Source organism: Kogia breviceps, chromosome 2 (assembly GCF_026419965.1).
Source record: "Kogia breviceps isolate mKogBre1 chromosome 2, mKogBre1 haplotype 1, whole genome shotgun sequence".
Lineage (NCBI taxonomy): Eukaryota > Metazoa > Chordata > Mammalia > Artiodactyla > Physeteridae > Kogia > Kogia breviceps.
In genome coordinates, this window is record NC_081311.1 from 193735539 (window position 1) to 193751128 (window position 15590).

Here is a 15590-nt window from a genome sequence, read left to right on the forward strand (position 1 = left end):
CAAGATTTCTGACTGGGGAAGCTGTGTTTAATGTGAGATTTTTACGTAGGAATCTCAGAACGATGTAGATCTTTGACCAAAACTTTGGTGCCCCAAACTCTGGTCCTGAGGTGGTCAGCCACGTGTCAGAAGGCTGAATCGAGTCAGAAATGTGCGGCTAGGAGCAAAAACTGCTGTGGGATCCAAACACATTTTGAAGTATCCAGTTGAGTCCATCAGAGACTGATGGGGGATAAATGTAGTTTTTAGATGCCAGAAAAAATATACGTGCTTTGAATCAGAAATGTACAAAGTTTTTTTTTTTTAATTTGCAAGAGGAAATTAAAAAGATACGAACAGATCAGATAAGACTCTAATATCCATTCAAATGGAAAAACAACAGAGGAGCAGGTCAGATTCCAGTATGAGAAACATCTGCGAGCTTTTATAATCTGCTCACAGTTGGATTCACATGCTTCTGATCCCCAGTTCAGAGCAAATAGACCTGTCAGCGCCAGAAGAAAGCCAGGTCATTTGGTTACCCCAGGAGAGGATCTCTTGATTATAAGCAATTTTAGAGGTTTTGCCAGCTTTGATCACCTGTTATTTTACATGTGTTTTGTTAGAGCTGCAGACATTAATATACCTTCTCTAAAAGACGATTAGCTCAATAATTTATCCAGAGATCTCTGCTGCCGGGGTGGAGGTTTTAGCTGGTCTAACATTTTTTGCCAGTTTGACCTAATGCCACTGAGTTTAAAACGATTTCAAGTTCTATAGGCCTGGACTTCCCAAAAACTGCATTTAGGCTAAACTTATTTATCAGTCACATCCTTGTTTGACCCAAATGACCACCAGGGTGGCCCCCTGTCTTGCACCGATTATAAGTGTGGTCCTCTCTTTTGGATCGATTTGTCATGGTATCATTACCTGTAGGCTGGAGGCACTCGAGGTTGTCAGGGACAGAGGGGGCTGAGTGGCAGCTGGCGATGTAGACGTTCTTGTTCGTTTCAAGCGCAATTGCTCTGGGCCGGGCGGGGTCTGGTTCGTTGCAGCAGACGGACACCCACCGCTGTGACGGTCAGCCATTCCCAGCGCCTCTTCCTGCGGGGGGAGCAGCTGCTCACCAGCCCCTCCGGACGGGCCCCGTCGCGCTGTCGGGCGCACCCATGAGCCTGCTGTGAACACTACGGCCGTAGTTTGCGGGCCCCGTCCTCCACCTGCTCCTGTTCGCCCAGGTCTAGCTGGGAGCCCATCTACTGCCCTGCTGCCTCGGTGGACTCCACTACACAGCGCCCCCAGTCCGCCCTCACTCCCCCTGCAGACACCAGGCATATGAACCTCTCCCCCCACCCCCAGGCCATGCCTCCACCTCAGGCCAGCACCCGTAGTTCCCCTTTACAATCCTTTTCCTTGACAAAAGTTCTCCCCTTGGAGAAGCCAAGCGTCCGGGTCATCGGCTTTCCTGGGGTCGTTTAATGAGCGTGGCTTGCATCCCCGGTGTAGATTCTGTGCTTCCTTCGTTTTGCCCAGCTGCAGCCACCCTGGCCCTCGCCCCACCCTGGCTCGCCACCTCCATCTCTTCCTCTTCTCAGCCTCCACGTGAGGTTGCAGACAAACAGGCTCCAGCCAACGTGCTTGGAATGCTGCGTTGGGACTGGTGCTGAGGCTGCGTCTGGGACCGGGGGCCACGGTTGAGGGAAGGAGAGGACAGCCAAGGGCACCGAGGCCATCCTGACCCTCACCGTCTCCAGCTTCACTCCTTCCCTGACAAGAGCCGATCTGACTTCCTCTTGACCCTACCGCCCTCCGGTCCGGCTCCCCCAGCCCTTCCTTGCCCGCCTCTGCTCCCGTTCACCTTGTGCCCCACCCCCCCCCAGCCCATTCCGGCCTCACCTGGCTGCTCTCCCCGTAGCTCCCCTCGTGCATGACTCGCTACTGAGTCTGGCTACACTCGTGCTGGGAATGAACACCTCGAGAGCCGTGGGAACCCAGCACCACGGCCCACGCGTCGGGTTTGTTCAGGACACCCCTTCACACCTGTGCGTTCAGTCAGCACTGAAGGCAGGCCTCACGATGAGGAAACTGCGGGATCCTCAAAAGGCTTGGTCAGTTGAATGCGGGCCCAGAAGGTATGTTATTTTTAAGCAAAGGACTCAGCCCCACAGAGCCAAAAGGAAATAGTTCCCAAGAAAAATAAGCCAAGAATGTGACTTAGAGTGTTGCATGCTATTGGCCTGAGGCATTCTCATTTCCCCCTCGACCAAAACTGGGGTATCAAAATCACATGCCTTGTCAGTGGACCGTGGCGGGACGGAGCCAGCCCTGTCTGCAACGGATTACCAGGTAGGAAAGCAGTGGTTGTCCCAGGAGGCCTCAGGTGCGCGCACACGCTGCCCTTCTCCCCCCAGATCCCAGCTCTTTCAGTGGAGCTGGCTTTTTGGTGGGGGGGTGTGTGTCCCGGGGGGTGCTCTGAAAGTCTGCAGTGTGGCCTAAGCAGAGGGAACAGGCAAGGACAGAGGGGTGGCCACTGCTTGGTGACTGAACCCAGAAGACCTCGAGGGTCTCCGGAGAGCCCAACTTGGCGCCTCCCCGCTCCTGTCAGCAGAGGGCTTTGCCAGCTGTCTCCCACCACCAGCGGCCGGGGAAAGCTCCTGACTCCGGAGAGCTGCCTACCCCTGGGCACCATCTTGCAACGCCATTGGCTCTCATGGGATTTTCTGTGTGTAGCTCAGCACTCATGTGTCGTTCGACTCAACTATTATTTCATACACCCAAATCTGGTCCCCTGGGCTTGATTACACAGTTACATCTCCTACACAGGAATGAGTTCCGTTCTGAGGTCACGTTCGTAAGTCCGATCTGTTCGAAAATCCAACGAAGCTAGCCTAGGTACCCAACTAACTAAGATGATACTAATAACTAATATAACTGATTATAACTCATATAATCAGCTGCATAGTACTGTACTGTAATAGGCTTATAATACTTTTTGCACAAATAATACATTAAAAACAAACACAAAAAATAAAGAAAACATCTTTAATCTTACAGTATGGTACCTTGAAAAGTACAGTAGTCCAGCACAACAGCTGGATCCAGGGGCCGGCATCGAGTGAACGGGCGAGAAGAGTCACTGACAGGAGCAGGGACAGGAGGTGGGAGATGGTAGAGCTGAAGGGTCGTCAGCCATAGGAGACGGAGGGCGAGCTGCCATGTCACTCACGCCTGACTTGGACGGCACAGGTTCTGGTTCCTCGCTGGATTCAATTCTGTCTACCCTCTTAAGAAAACGATCCAGTGACGTCTGGGTAGCAGCTCTTTTTTCTCATCATAGATGACCCGGTAGCACCAGATTGCACTCTGAATGGCTGCTACAACCACTTGTAGAGGATACACGCACATGGCAATGTACGCCAGAGACGTGAACTAACTTACGTGATTGGATATGCAAATGCACGTTCACATCTTTGAAAGTTCACAACTTGAAGGTTCGTAGGTAGGGGACTTACTGTAAGCCCATTGAGCAGAGAGCACAGAGAAGCAGGCCAGTTGTCCGTTGAAGAGCAGATCAGAGAAGGCTGAAATTCTAGTTCCAGTCCCAGTTCTGGGCGGAGACTGTCCAATGTGGACTGTAAATAAAGCCACCCATTGGGTTCCATACCACAAACAGAGTCCTTGTTTGGGTCAAAAGAGAGTTATCTGGAAGTCGAAGCTGTGCCCCCTTGCTATGGATTTGAGGAAACCTGCAGGGAAGATTTTTTTTTTTTTAACTGAAGTATAGTTGATTTACAATGTTGTATTAATTTCTGCTCTACAGCAAAGTGATTTAGTTACACATATATATACATTCTTTTTTATATTCTTTTCCATTATGGTTTATCACAGGATATTGAATATAGTTCCCTGTGCTACACAACACAGGGAACCCATTCTATATATACTAGTTTGCACCTGCTGACCCCAACCTCCCAATCCATCCCTCCCCCACCCCTCTCCCCCTTGGCAACCACAAGTCTGTTCTCTATGTCTGTGAATCTGTTTCTGTTTCATAGATAAGTTCATTTGCGTCATATTTTAGATTCTTTTGTACCATATTAGTATGGTATTTGTCTTTCTCTTTCTGACTTCCTTCACCTAGTATGAGAATCTCTAGGTCCATCCATGCTGCTGCAAATGGCATTATCTCATTCTTTTTTAAGTCTGAGTTGTGTTCCATGGTATATATGTACATCTTCTTTATCCATTCATCTGTCGATGGGCATTTAGGTTGTTTCCGTGTCTTGGCTATTGTAAATAACGCTGCTATGAACATAGGGGTGCGTGTATCTTTTTGCATTATAGTTTTGTCTGGATATATGCCCAGGAGTGGAATTGCTAGATCAGATGGCAACTCTATTTTTAGTTTTTTTGAGGAAACTCCATTCATTTTTCATAGTGGCTGCACCAACTTACATTCCCACCAACAGTGTAGGAGGGTTGCTTTTCTCCACACCCTCTCCAGCATTTGTTAGAGACTTTTTAATGATGGTCATTCTGACCGGTATGAAGTGATATATCATTGTAGTTTTAATTTGCGTTTGTCTAATAATTAGCGATGTTTAGCATCTTTTCATGTGCCTGTTGGCCATCTGTATGTCTTCTTTGGAGACATGTCTGTTTAGGTAGGGAAGATTCTTTATATTTAAGATAAAGCAGAGGCCACATTGCAAAGGTGCTACAGAGACTTTTTTTTTTTTTTTTTTTTTTTTAATGAAAGAGCTGAAAGGAGCTTGGATTAAGGAAGCAGTGAACCCAGACTCTGTCACAGTGTTGGTGACACGGACCCGTTTGGCTGCAGAACAAGAAGAGGAGAAGCAGGGCTGGAGAAAGAGGGGTCCACGTCATTTGAAATACAGAACAGGCCCGTCCCCAGACCCTTGGGAGGCATCCGCAGCAGTGTCATCTGGGACTTCTCCCATCATCCCCTGTGATCTTGGGGTGACCTAGGTGGCCTTGTCCTTGCTAGGTGGTATTTTGGAGGTTCCTGCCCCTGGGGGAAGACAGGGATTCAGGTCTGAAGGATCCTGGGGCAGCACAGGGCGAAGAGAGCCCCACCTCTGGGGTTGCCAGATTTGGCAAATAAAAATACAGGACACCCAGGTGAACTCGCATTTCAAATAAACACGAAGAGTTTTTCCGTGGGCCTCTGGGCCGCCGGGCATCAGCGCCAAGCAGGGGCCCAGGAGACAGTTCTGGCTTTTGTTGGCTTTTCCCTGGGAGGCAACGGGAACGTGGAAGGCAGCAGGGCCGCTGGTCTCTCCTTCTCTGTGCTTCGTGTGTTCCAGCCAGAGCGTGCCTGGTGCACCCTCAGGTTATAAGTACATCAAGAGGCCATCTGGAAAGGTCCCAAGCTGCACAAGTAAACAAGTCCCCATCCATAGGCGCCGGGGAGCCACGAGGGACTGGCCCGGGGTGTGTGCTTTTCTCGACTTCAGGGCCCAGCCCCATAAAGAGCACCCTCAAAGAGCTTCCATAGCAGAAGTCAACTGAGCGCTCTCTCCTCCTCCCCAGGCTCCATCGACGCCAAGGCGGGAGAGTGGTTGCCAGCAGGACGTCAGGGAGAGCCTCACCTGCCCCCAGCGGGGGGCCCGGGCCAGCCTAGGGAGGTGCCCTATGCCCCGGACAGTGGCGAGACCACCAGGTAGGGACGGGGAGGTGTCCTGGGAAGGCTCCTCTGAGGCCCAGCCTCTGACCATGGGAGCAAAGGAGCGTTTCGCTGGGCCCTGAAGTGCGGTTCTGAGATTCTCAGGGGAGTGTGGTCACCACGCTTGATAACCTCAGAGCCCAAGGTGGGGGGACCTGCCACCTGAGAATTATCAGTCCTCAGGCCGGAAGGAGAGGACAACTTACAAACATGCCCAAGGGACTAGTTTTAAGAACTGATAGGTAAACATGTTTGGGAGGGTTTGTGATTAGCAGTAATTTGAGGTCAATGTCGTATCTTAGCAGTTTGCTTCGGAGGGGAGAAAGATGAAGAACGAACGAGATCAGTAAAATGGTTTGGCTGGGATGTCAGCTTCCTGAAACCGAAACTGGGCCTCCAAGAAGAAAATACAAGTTATTTTCTCTCCCCCTGTACCAAACGAGCACAAACTGGCACTTGACGGGTTACTAGGGATTCTTTAGAATCTAGAAAGGACTGTTTTTCTTAATCCCTCGCAGGCCCCCTCTTGCAGATGGGAGGAAGCCTGCTCAGGGCGTGGGGCCCGGCTCTGGACTCAGACCCAGCCTGTCTCCCGACAGCCGCCCACCACTTCCTCCTGGTCACGGAGCGCCCTGCCGGCTGAGGCTGAGCGTGTCACCGTAGACAAGCCAAGCTCCTGCACTAAAGCACTGGGCTAGAGTCACGGTGAACAGGACTACGCCTCGCAGTCTCGAAAGTAGAGGGATCCTGCCACGGTGACGGGCCGGGCCTCCCGTGCCCCACCTTCCCGTAGAACAGGGAAGGACTTCCCTTACTGTGTCCGCAGGGTCACCCTAACCTCAGCTGTGGTCACGGCTGACTGGCCCAGATCAGCAGCTCTGGCAGCAGTGGGGCCTCGCGGAACTGGGTGAGGCAGCCGGAGGGCCCGCATTCCAGGCCCCCGGGGCCTGAAGCCACCCACCGCCTGCAGGAGTGGCCAGGGGGTCAGAGGTGACCTGCAGAAGCCCTAGCAGGGCCGGCACCCACTGGGGCAGGCAGCGACCCTGCACCTTTCTTTCCCACTGTGTGGGCACGAGCTGGAAGGACTTTGGGACCTGCACGGAGGAGGGGGGCAGTGCTGGATGTCTCTACCGGGCCGAGCGCGTAAAAGATGGTGAGCCCGAGGCCCCCCGTGTGCTCACGTGCTCCGTGACCGTCTCCCGCTCTCCTCAGAGACCAGAGGCCGTGAGCACTGTGTGTGTCCCCGTGTTCCCACACCTGGCCCAGGGCAGGCGCTCAGAATAGGCGATGGATGGATCCTCAGGAGAAAGGGAGAGAGAGCGGCTCTCTGTCTGGCTTGACAACTCCTCTCTCTCGGTCTGTAGCGGGGAGGGCAGCCCCTGGCCCTGGAAGATGAGTCGGCTGGGGGGGCCCTCCCTTGCGGCATAAGGAAGGCCCTGGAGCTCTGGGCGTGGGTCATTGGTAGACGGAATCATAGCCCTCGTTGCTTAGCCCCAACTTTGAGGTTGTGTGAAGATGATTGCAGCCCCGTGGCTTCCAGCAATCGGTCTTGCTGTGCAGTTGCCTTCCTGGAAAAGCCAGGAGTAAAAATGTTCGGACCCCACCATCCCACACCTCCCCACGGCCAAGTTCTCCTTTTCTTTTTTCTATCCACTTAGCTTTGAGTAGCTGTTAACCAGGCTATGAAAACGCATTTTTTTTTAAAAAAAAGCATTTATCCCAAGAAGAGCCAAGGCCCTCTCCCAGGACATCTGTCGGTCCAGACCTGGAGGGGCTGATGTGCACCTTGGAACGTGCAGCGTGGCTTTCCAGCCATCACCTCTGGGAAGGTGAGGCCCCCCCCCGCCCACTGCGCTGCCCAGGCTGTCACGTGACCTTGCCAACCCATCGGCCGCCGGCCATCTGCAGATTATGACTCAGCAGCTCCAAACAAGTAAAGATTAAATATCTCCAGAAGTCTTTTATGGCTACTCTCTTCCAACACAATGTTCCTATTGATAAGAAAGATAATATAAGCAGGCCAGTCTTCTCTAATAAGTCATCGCCTACCTTGCAGGCCACCTCCCAATTTACCAATTTTTTTTTTTTTTTTTTTTTTTAGCGGTACTCAGGCCTCTCACTGCTGTGACCTCTCCCTCTGTGGAGCACAGGCTCCAGACACACAGGCCCAGTGGCCATGGCCCACGGGCCCAGCCGCTCCGCCACATGCGGGACCCTCCCGGACCGGGGCACGAACCTGCGTCCCCTGCATCAGCAGGCAGACTCTCAACCACTGTGCCACCAGGGAAGCCCCCAATTTACCAATATTTTGAAGTTCCCCTCTCAGCAGGACCCAGCACCAAGTGTTCCTGTCGCAGATTACTTTTTGCTAAACCGTAGGTGACGGCCACTCATGTGGTTTTTCTGCTTTGCCCTCACCCGGCCCCATCTCCTGCCAGACCGTCGCCCTTTCCTGGCTCTGGCTCCTAGCTGCTCAGACTGCTGAGCTCAACATTCTGGGGCATTGGGGGGCTAGGGGCCACTCGGAGGCCAAGCTGACCCTTGCCGACAGACGCCCATCCCCGCCTCCTACAGAGTCCTTTCCAGGGGGTCCCGATGCCATCATCCCTGCAGAGTTCAGTGACAGTGGCCAGAGCCCTCAATCCACACTGCCACTTCCTACAGCCCCCCAGGTGGTTTGGGGAACCTCATGGGGTGAAGGGGGCACCTGCCAAGCCGAAGGGCGGTCCCCTGGTGTCTGCAAAAGGCCACTTTCTCCAATGCCAACGGGAGGAGCCAGCCGAGGGAGCCTCTGTCTGAGGGTGCTGTTTCCCCAGCAGCAATGCTGCCCTGGCCAAACAAAGGTCATGTCCCACGGCAGAGAGGAGGCTGCCTTTTAAGGTGTATTAGCCAGGATTCTCCAGAGAAAGAGAACCAACAGGAAGTGTGTCTATACAGAGATTTCTTTTAAGGAATCGGCTCTCACAGTAGCAGAGGCCTGGCAAGTCCAAAATCCAAAAGTGAGCAGATGAGACCCACCCACATTCTGGAGAGCAGTCTGCTTTACTCAAAGGCCACCAGCGAGGAGTTCCCTGGTGGTCCAGTGCTTAGGACTCCGCATTCTCACTGCCGAGGGCCCGGGTTCAATCCGTGCTCGGGAAGCTAAGATCCCACAAGCCGCACAGCACAGCCAAAAAAAAAAAAAGTCCGCCTATTGAAATGTTAATCTCATCCAAAAAAACACTTGCATAGAAATATCCAGAACAATATTTGATCAAATACCTGGGTGCCATGGCCCAGCAATGTTGACCCATAAAATTAACCTGCACGTAAGGGTATCCATACGCATTGCCAAATTGCTCTCCAAAAAGGATGGGACCCTTTCCTGGTTGCCCTGGGTTGGGAGGTTAGAGATTCCCAGCCCTGCCGCCCAGACTTTTTTCTCCCTTCACTTCTTGCCACCTCACCTTGGCTGCCTCTGACCCCGAAGCTTGACCTTACTGCCCACTGGCTCTAAGGCCCCACGGGTGAAGCGAGCCAGCCGTCCTGGGCCTGCATGTCTAGCTCCTCCAAATCTGGCCACTCTGTTCCATGACCGTGTGATGGGACATCCCCAGGTAACCCAGGGCTGACCCTCTGCTGTTACTGTTGCCGGGAATAGCCCCAATGCTTGCCTGAGTAGTTTTTACTAGTGTCTGTTAATTATTCCTTCTTAAAGTGTAATGGGGCTACATTTAAAAATGGTCAAGATTTTTATGTTATGTATATTTTACTGCAATAACAATGATAGAAAATATCAAAATTAGGGAGTTCCCTGGTGGTCTGGTGGTTAGGATTCCGGGCTTTCACTGCCGTGGCCCGGGTTCAATCCCTGGTCAGGAAACTGAGATCCCACAAGCCACAAGGTCAAAAAAAGAAAAACAAAATCTGTATATCAAAATTAGAACAGCGGGCTTCCCTGGTGGCGCAGTGGTTGAGAATCCGCCTGCCGATGCAGGAGACACGGGTTCGTGCCCCGGTCCGGGAAGATCCCACATGCCGTGGAGCACCTAAGCCCATGAGCCATGGCCGCTAGGCCTGCGCGTCCGGAGCCTGTGCTCCGCAACGGGAGAGGCCACAACAGTGAGAGGCCCGCATACCGCAAAAAAAAAAAAAAAAAAAAAAAAAAAAAAATTAGAACAGCAAAATAGGAGAAAAAAATCATCTGAACTAAATAATATTAAAGGAAAACCACCTCACTAGCCCGTATAAGAAGCTTCTTTGTATGTGGAAGAAGTGTCAGCAACGCATGCCTGTTTTCACACGGTTGCAGTCAGACTTACATGTTACTCTGTATTGCTCTGTTTTCAGCCTTATTCCATTCTCTGTCATATGCCTGAGTAGCCCCCATCTTTATTATGGTTAGTGACTGTGTACTCTCTCATCCGATCTGTATACCGGAATTTATGACGCCTTTGCCCTTTCGCTGTTCTTTCATTCCCTGGTAATACACATGGTGCTCAGAAACTCTGCTGGGCACTGGGGATCAAAGGTCAACTAGACCAAATTGCTGCTCTTGGAGAGTTCACCTGGAGGGACAATATTATGAGTGACATAAAAATACATTTTGCTTTTTGAAGAAAAAAAATTAAAGTTTAAAGAAAAAGTAATAGGGCTAAACCTCCTCTATCCTTTTCAACCTGGCATGAAAGATTTCTTGTCTAAAGTGTGGGCGGTTTTTATGCCAGCCTCTTTTGTTTGTTTTATTGGAATATAGTTGATTTACAATGTTGTATCAGTTCCTGCTGTACAGCACAGTGAATCAGTTATACGTATACATATATCCACTCCTTTTTAGATTCTTTTCCCATAGAGGCCATTACAGAGTACTGAGTAGACTCCCCTGTGCTCTACAGTAGGTCCTTATTAGTTATCTATTTTATATATAGTAGTGTATGCCAGTCTTTTTCTAAATTTGAATTTGGAGACTTCAGATATTTAAGTTTTATTTTTTCTGATTATTAAAGTAATAGATTCTCAATGTAAAAAAAAAAAAAAAAAAAGGAGGCATATAGAAATGAATCCAAAAATTATGCAGTTTCCTCCCAAGTCTCACTCCCCAGAGCCGTAACCCCCATTTAGGGGGCACTTTACCACAACTGGGCCTGGAGCACAGCCACCCGATCTTCAGAGCTGTGCTACAGAAAACATTTTACAGGCGAGGAAACTGAGGCTCCCCAAATGTCAGCACACTCGCTCACTCTCGCCACCAGCTAGAGAGCAGCACAGCGGGACCGAGAGTCCAGGCCCTTCCAGTGAGTGCTCCCTCTGGGCCCCCCACCCTCCTTCCCGGCCACTGGATCCTGTACTTCCCACAGTCTTGGTTTCGACCCCCAGCACACACCACACACGCACACGCACATGCACACGCACACACACACACTCCCCACTGCCCACTGGGAAACCCTGCCGCCAGTCAGCATCTCCCTGTCCCAGGGGATGCAGTGGGGGGACCCCCTCACTCGCCAAGCTCACAATACCTGCCGTGCAGCCTGTGGACCGAAACACCCACTTACCGAAGGGAAGCTGGACCAGGAGCACCTGCTGCCTGCCGGGAGCGGAGCTGGCGCTGACATCAGTTCATTCAACGGTGACAACAGCACTGGGTGACAGCCCGGGGCTCCAGTCTTCAGAGTTATTGTCTGGAAACTGGGCGCATGGATAGCAAAGACCCCAGAAGTCAAGGTGGGAATAAGAGTTGAGCATGTATATAGCTCAGTGACAGCCAGAGAGCAAAGGGCTGGGCCAGGAAATCACATCGCCAACCCCAGCTGCGGTGGCTGCAGGTGCTGGAGGAAAGCTGGCTCCCGTCTCTGTGACGCTGGTCCATGGGATGGGGTCCTGAGGGCATCTGGAGGATGGCTGGCTATAAGATCCCACTGGGTTCAGATCTTGGCCTCACTGACTGCTTGTTATGTGCGTGACCCTGGGAAAGTTTACGAACTTAGAGCCTCAGTTTTTTTTTTTTTTTTTTTTTTTTTTTTCGGTACACGGGCCCCTCACTGTTGTGGCCTCTCCCGTTGCGGAGCACAGGCTCCGGACGCGCAGGCTCAGCGGCCATGGCTCACGGGCCCAGCCGCTCCGCGGCACGTGGGATCTTCCCGGACCGGGGCACGAACCGGCGTCCTCTGCATCGGCAGGCGGACTCTCAACCACTGTGCCACCAGGGAAGCCCAAACCTCAGTTTTAACATCTGAAAAATGGGGTAGTAATGCCTGCCTCACAGGATTACTTGGGGGCTAAAAGTCACCTTCTCACTGAGGCCTTCTCGGGCTACCCCTTCTAAAATCACTTTCCAGTTGCTATGATAAATTAGCACACATTTAGTTACCTGAACAAACGCAAATTCGTTATCTTACAATTCCCTGGGTTAGAAGTCCTACACGGGTCTCAGTGGGCTGGAATCAAGGGGTCCCCTGGACAGGTTACGTTCCGGAGGTCTAGGGAAGAATCTCTTTTCTGTCTTTTCTGGCTTCTAGAGGCCTCATGCCCTCCTTGGCTCGTGACCCATTCCACCATCCTTCAAGCCAGCAGCGTTGCGTCTCTGTGCCTTTTTTTCCATGGCCATACCTGTTCCTCTGACTCTGTTCTTCTGCCTCTCTCCCACTCTTAAGGACCCTTGTGATTACCTTGGGCCCACCCCAGGAATCTAGGATAATCTCACATCTGCAGCCGTAATTCCCTTTTGTCATGTGAGGTTCCAGGGAGTAGGACACAGACCTAACTGGGGACTATTACTCTGCCAGCCACAGCTTCCTGGCCATTCGATCTCACAACTTAATACTCTCCCAAGTTCCCTATTCCCCTTCCTTGCTTCAGCTCCTCCTTAGCATTGATTCCTCTTTCATCGTCTCCCTCCTGCCCTAAAACGTGAGCTCCATGGGGCAACGATTCATGCCTCTGGGTGCCCTGCCCTCCCTCACCCCCACCCCATGCCCAGGACGGTGCCCGCCTGGCATCTATTAGTGCTTGGAAAGGGGAGTCCTTCCTTCCTTCCTCCTGTGACTTCAGATTGCACATTTTGTCCCAGGGAGTTTACACCAGGCTTCGCCTACAAGCCCCGGGCCCCCTGCAGCCCGGAGATCCCGGACCTGAACCCATCCAAGGCCAAGGCATCGGCTCTGGCCCCTCATTTCTCCTCGTGTGGCCCACAGCAGGCCAGCCGCCCCAGCTCCACGGCGTCCGCCACGAGGAGCCTGCAAAGGAAGTCCGCCTGCAGGGAAGGGTGCTGGCCTTCCGCATCGGACAGGTGCCCCTTCCGTGCCCATCGGACGGACCAAGGCCCGCTTCCCCTCCCCGCAGGGCCAGGGCCCTAGCCGGCCGCCTCCTCTGCCCCAGGGACCGGTTCTTCACTCATCTTTCTGTTAATGAAATTGCCCTTGGCCTCAGCGGCTCATACACAAGCGGGCGGAATGATACCCTCCAGGCGGTGCAACTCGGAGACAAGAGCCCCCTGTGCGGGGCTTGCAGGTCAACCCCGAGATCCGAACCCGCCTTCTGGTGGGAAGCAGCCAGCGGCAGCTCAGGGCGGCCTCGAAATCAGACAGAAGCAGGTGCTTCCTCGCAGGCTGGGCGGAGGCGCCGCCCGAGGGACCGAGGTGGGGGTGGGTCCAAGGGCCCCCCTCTGTCCCTAGGGGCCCCCCTTCCCCCCCCTTTTGCTAGCGGTAAAGACCGCATCTCTGTCCCCTGCCTGTCGGCTAGTCGGCCACACCCGTTCACTCCCTGTAACTTTCTAAAGGGCTTTACTAAAACTAAGCGAAAACAAAAGACAAACCGAACAAAAGAACGTCAAGCGGCACAAGATCAGTCACTCTCAGGATGTAGGCAGGCCTGCGGGCGACCCCTTCCCTTCTGGACGCGGCCCTGCGCGCCCTGGCCGACCGGGAGCCGCTGGGCTGGGAGTGTGTGACGCGCCGAGGCTGGAACCCCGCGGGCCCCCCCCCGGGCGCGCCCCGCTTCTTTCAGCGCCCCTCTGCTGGCCCCAGCCCGGCCTCCCCAGCGCGGGGCTTCCGCACACAGGTCCGGAGGAAACGCCGGCGAGTCCCGGGAGGGCGCGGCCAGGAGAGGGGCAGGCGGGCCGCCCATCCCTGCCCGGCCTCCGGGCTGCACCAGGCCGGGCGCCCCTGCTCTCGTAACCACGGTGGCGGCCCCGGCCTGGCCGGCGCACGGGGTGGGGTCGCAGCAGACACAGCTCACCGAGTCCCCGCGCCGGGCAGCCTGGTTCCTGTAAGGAACGAGCGTGGCTGCCCGACTCAGGCCGTGGCCGCAGAGCAGGTGACCCGGGAGGGAAGGTTCTCGGCGCTGTGTTTGCACAGAGCCTGCTGAAAGGAGGGCTTGTGTGGGACAGAGGGGGCTCTGTGCCGAGACCGGCCTGGTGCTGGCAGCTTGCCTGGATTTTCTTCTCCAGGCAGCCAGTCTTCCAGGAAGTGAGGATGGGTTCTTCCCCGGTGTCACCATCCTGTTGCCCAGTGACCGGCCAACTTCCTGCCCTCGGCCAGCCAGCAGCTGCAGGTGACAGATGTGAAGAGACAGTTGTCAGTGAGCCGCCAGGTGGCTTCGGGGGCTCAGGAGGACGGCCTTCCAGGCATCCAGGACCAGGCCCACCGCAGCCCAAGCCCCAGGGTCCTGCCACCGCCCTTCCTGCCCGCCCTCCCCCTGGCACCCAGCTGGGGGGCAGCAGAGCCAGATCCATGAGCCCGTCCGTCTCGTCCATCTCGGGAGCTTCTGTGGAGGAGCTGGAGCCAGACAGCTCGGCCAGAGACGGGGGACCTTGGCCTCGCTGGAAACTGCCCGCCCCCCCTCACCCAGACCAAGGATGAGGAAACAGAAGGACTGAGAATAACAGAAACTGATTGTCAAAACCGCTGCCTGAGCAGCAGACTTAGTATTTTCTTCCTCTTTTAAAATCTGGTACAAATATGGTGTGTTCCCCTCTCTGGCTGGGAATACAGCTATTCCAAAGCAGCCCTGCGCTTCTGCACGTGTGTTTTAAGGACTCAGAGCGTTGACCAGCTTAAAGCCATGTCCCTGCCTCCATTAAGACCGTAAGCACAAATAGTGCCACCGGCAGTGTGCCTGTGCCCCGCTGGTGGAGGCCCGTGCTCGCTCCTTGCTGAGGGTGCCCTCAGGGCCCACGTCTGAGGACAGAGGAAGAAATTTCCCTTCATTGCAGAGCCAGTTATGTTACTCGAGCTAGTCACAGGGTCTGACCTCTCCTAAAACACAAATATTGAAATAAAGTTATCAGTATTTAGATGGTACGTGCGTGTGTGTGTGTGTGTGTGTGTGTGTGAGTGTGTGTGTGTGAATAAAATCACATGCTGCCCCCCAGGGAGTCCGTCTGTCCTGTCCACGCCCATTAGTGGAGACATGAGTGGTCCCACTTGACGTAAATAAAGGATAAGCACTGCGTTTTTCAGTGGCCTTCTGACTCCTCAGGAGAGCGGGCAGAGAGGTAAACAGGAGAATATTGGAGCAGGCAAGAGGCCAGGTTACCCCTGCGATGACTGTAAACACATCAGGGGCCAGGACCCTGGGTTAATCTCACACGTTTCTGGCAGTGGTGCCAGGCTGGGCACGTTAGAACTCTGTGGTCGTGTCACTGGCCCATCTTGATTCTCTGGAAATGCGTGAGCCCCTCTCTGTTCCTGGGGAAGAAAGCTGTGCGGAACACTGCCCTGCCTTCTTGGGAATGTCAGCCTCCAGGCCCCCTGAACTCCTGGCTTGACCTCTGGAGGAAGAAAGAGAAAACACAAACACTTCTCTCAGTGTTGTTGATACGGACAAACAGGAGAAGCAGACACTGGGTCCCTGAAATGGAAGCGCTCCGCGGCGAAACGTTGAAAAGGCGGAGTGTTTGCAGATGAACAGCAGAGGAGCATCATGGAAAAATCTCCCCCATTCTCTC

The 15590-nt window shown here is 53.6% G+C and overlaps 2 protein-coding genes across 2 annotated transcripts in view; both read left to right on the forward strand.

The window, feature by feature from the left end:
• Positions 1-14560, forward strand: part of ARMC9 (armadillo repeat containing 9) — a 139587-nt gene extending 125027 nt beyond the window's left edge. The window contains 2 exon segments of the mRNA XM_067027168.1: positions 5533-5662; positions 14091-14560. Of these exon segments, the coding sequence (XP_066883269.1) occupies positions 5533-5662; positions 14091-14502 (542 nt within the window). The 3' untranslated portion in view covers positions 14503-14560.
• LOC136793664 (uncharacterized) lies at positions 11341-13592 on the forward strand. Its single transcript, XM_067027416.1, has 2 exons — positions 11341-11368; positions 12559-13592. The coding sequence occupies exons 1-2, from the start codon at positions 11341-11343 to the stop codon at positions 13590-13592; spliced, it is 1062 nt and encodes a 353-aa protein (XP_066883517.1).
• Positions 14561-15590: the final 1030 nt, after the last annotated feature.

Coding starts and splice junctions, on each gene's coding strand:
- LOC136793664 (XM_067027416.1), top strand. CDS start 11,341: ATGGATAGCAAAGACCCCAGAAGTCAAG. Junction 11,369..12,558: donor CAAAGACCCCAGAAGTCAAG/GTGGGAATAAGA, acceptor CTAAAACGTGAG/CTCCATGGGGCAACGATTCA.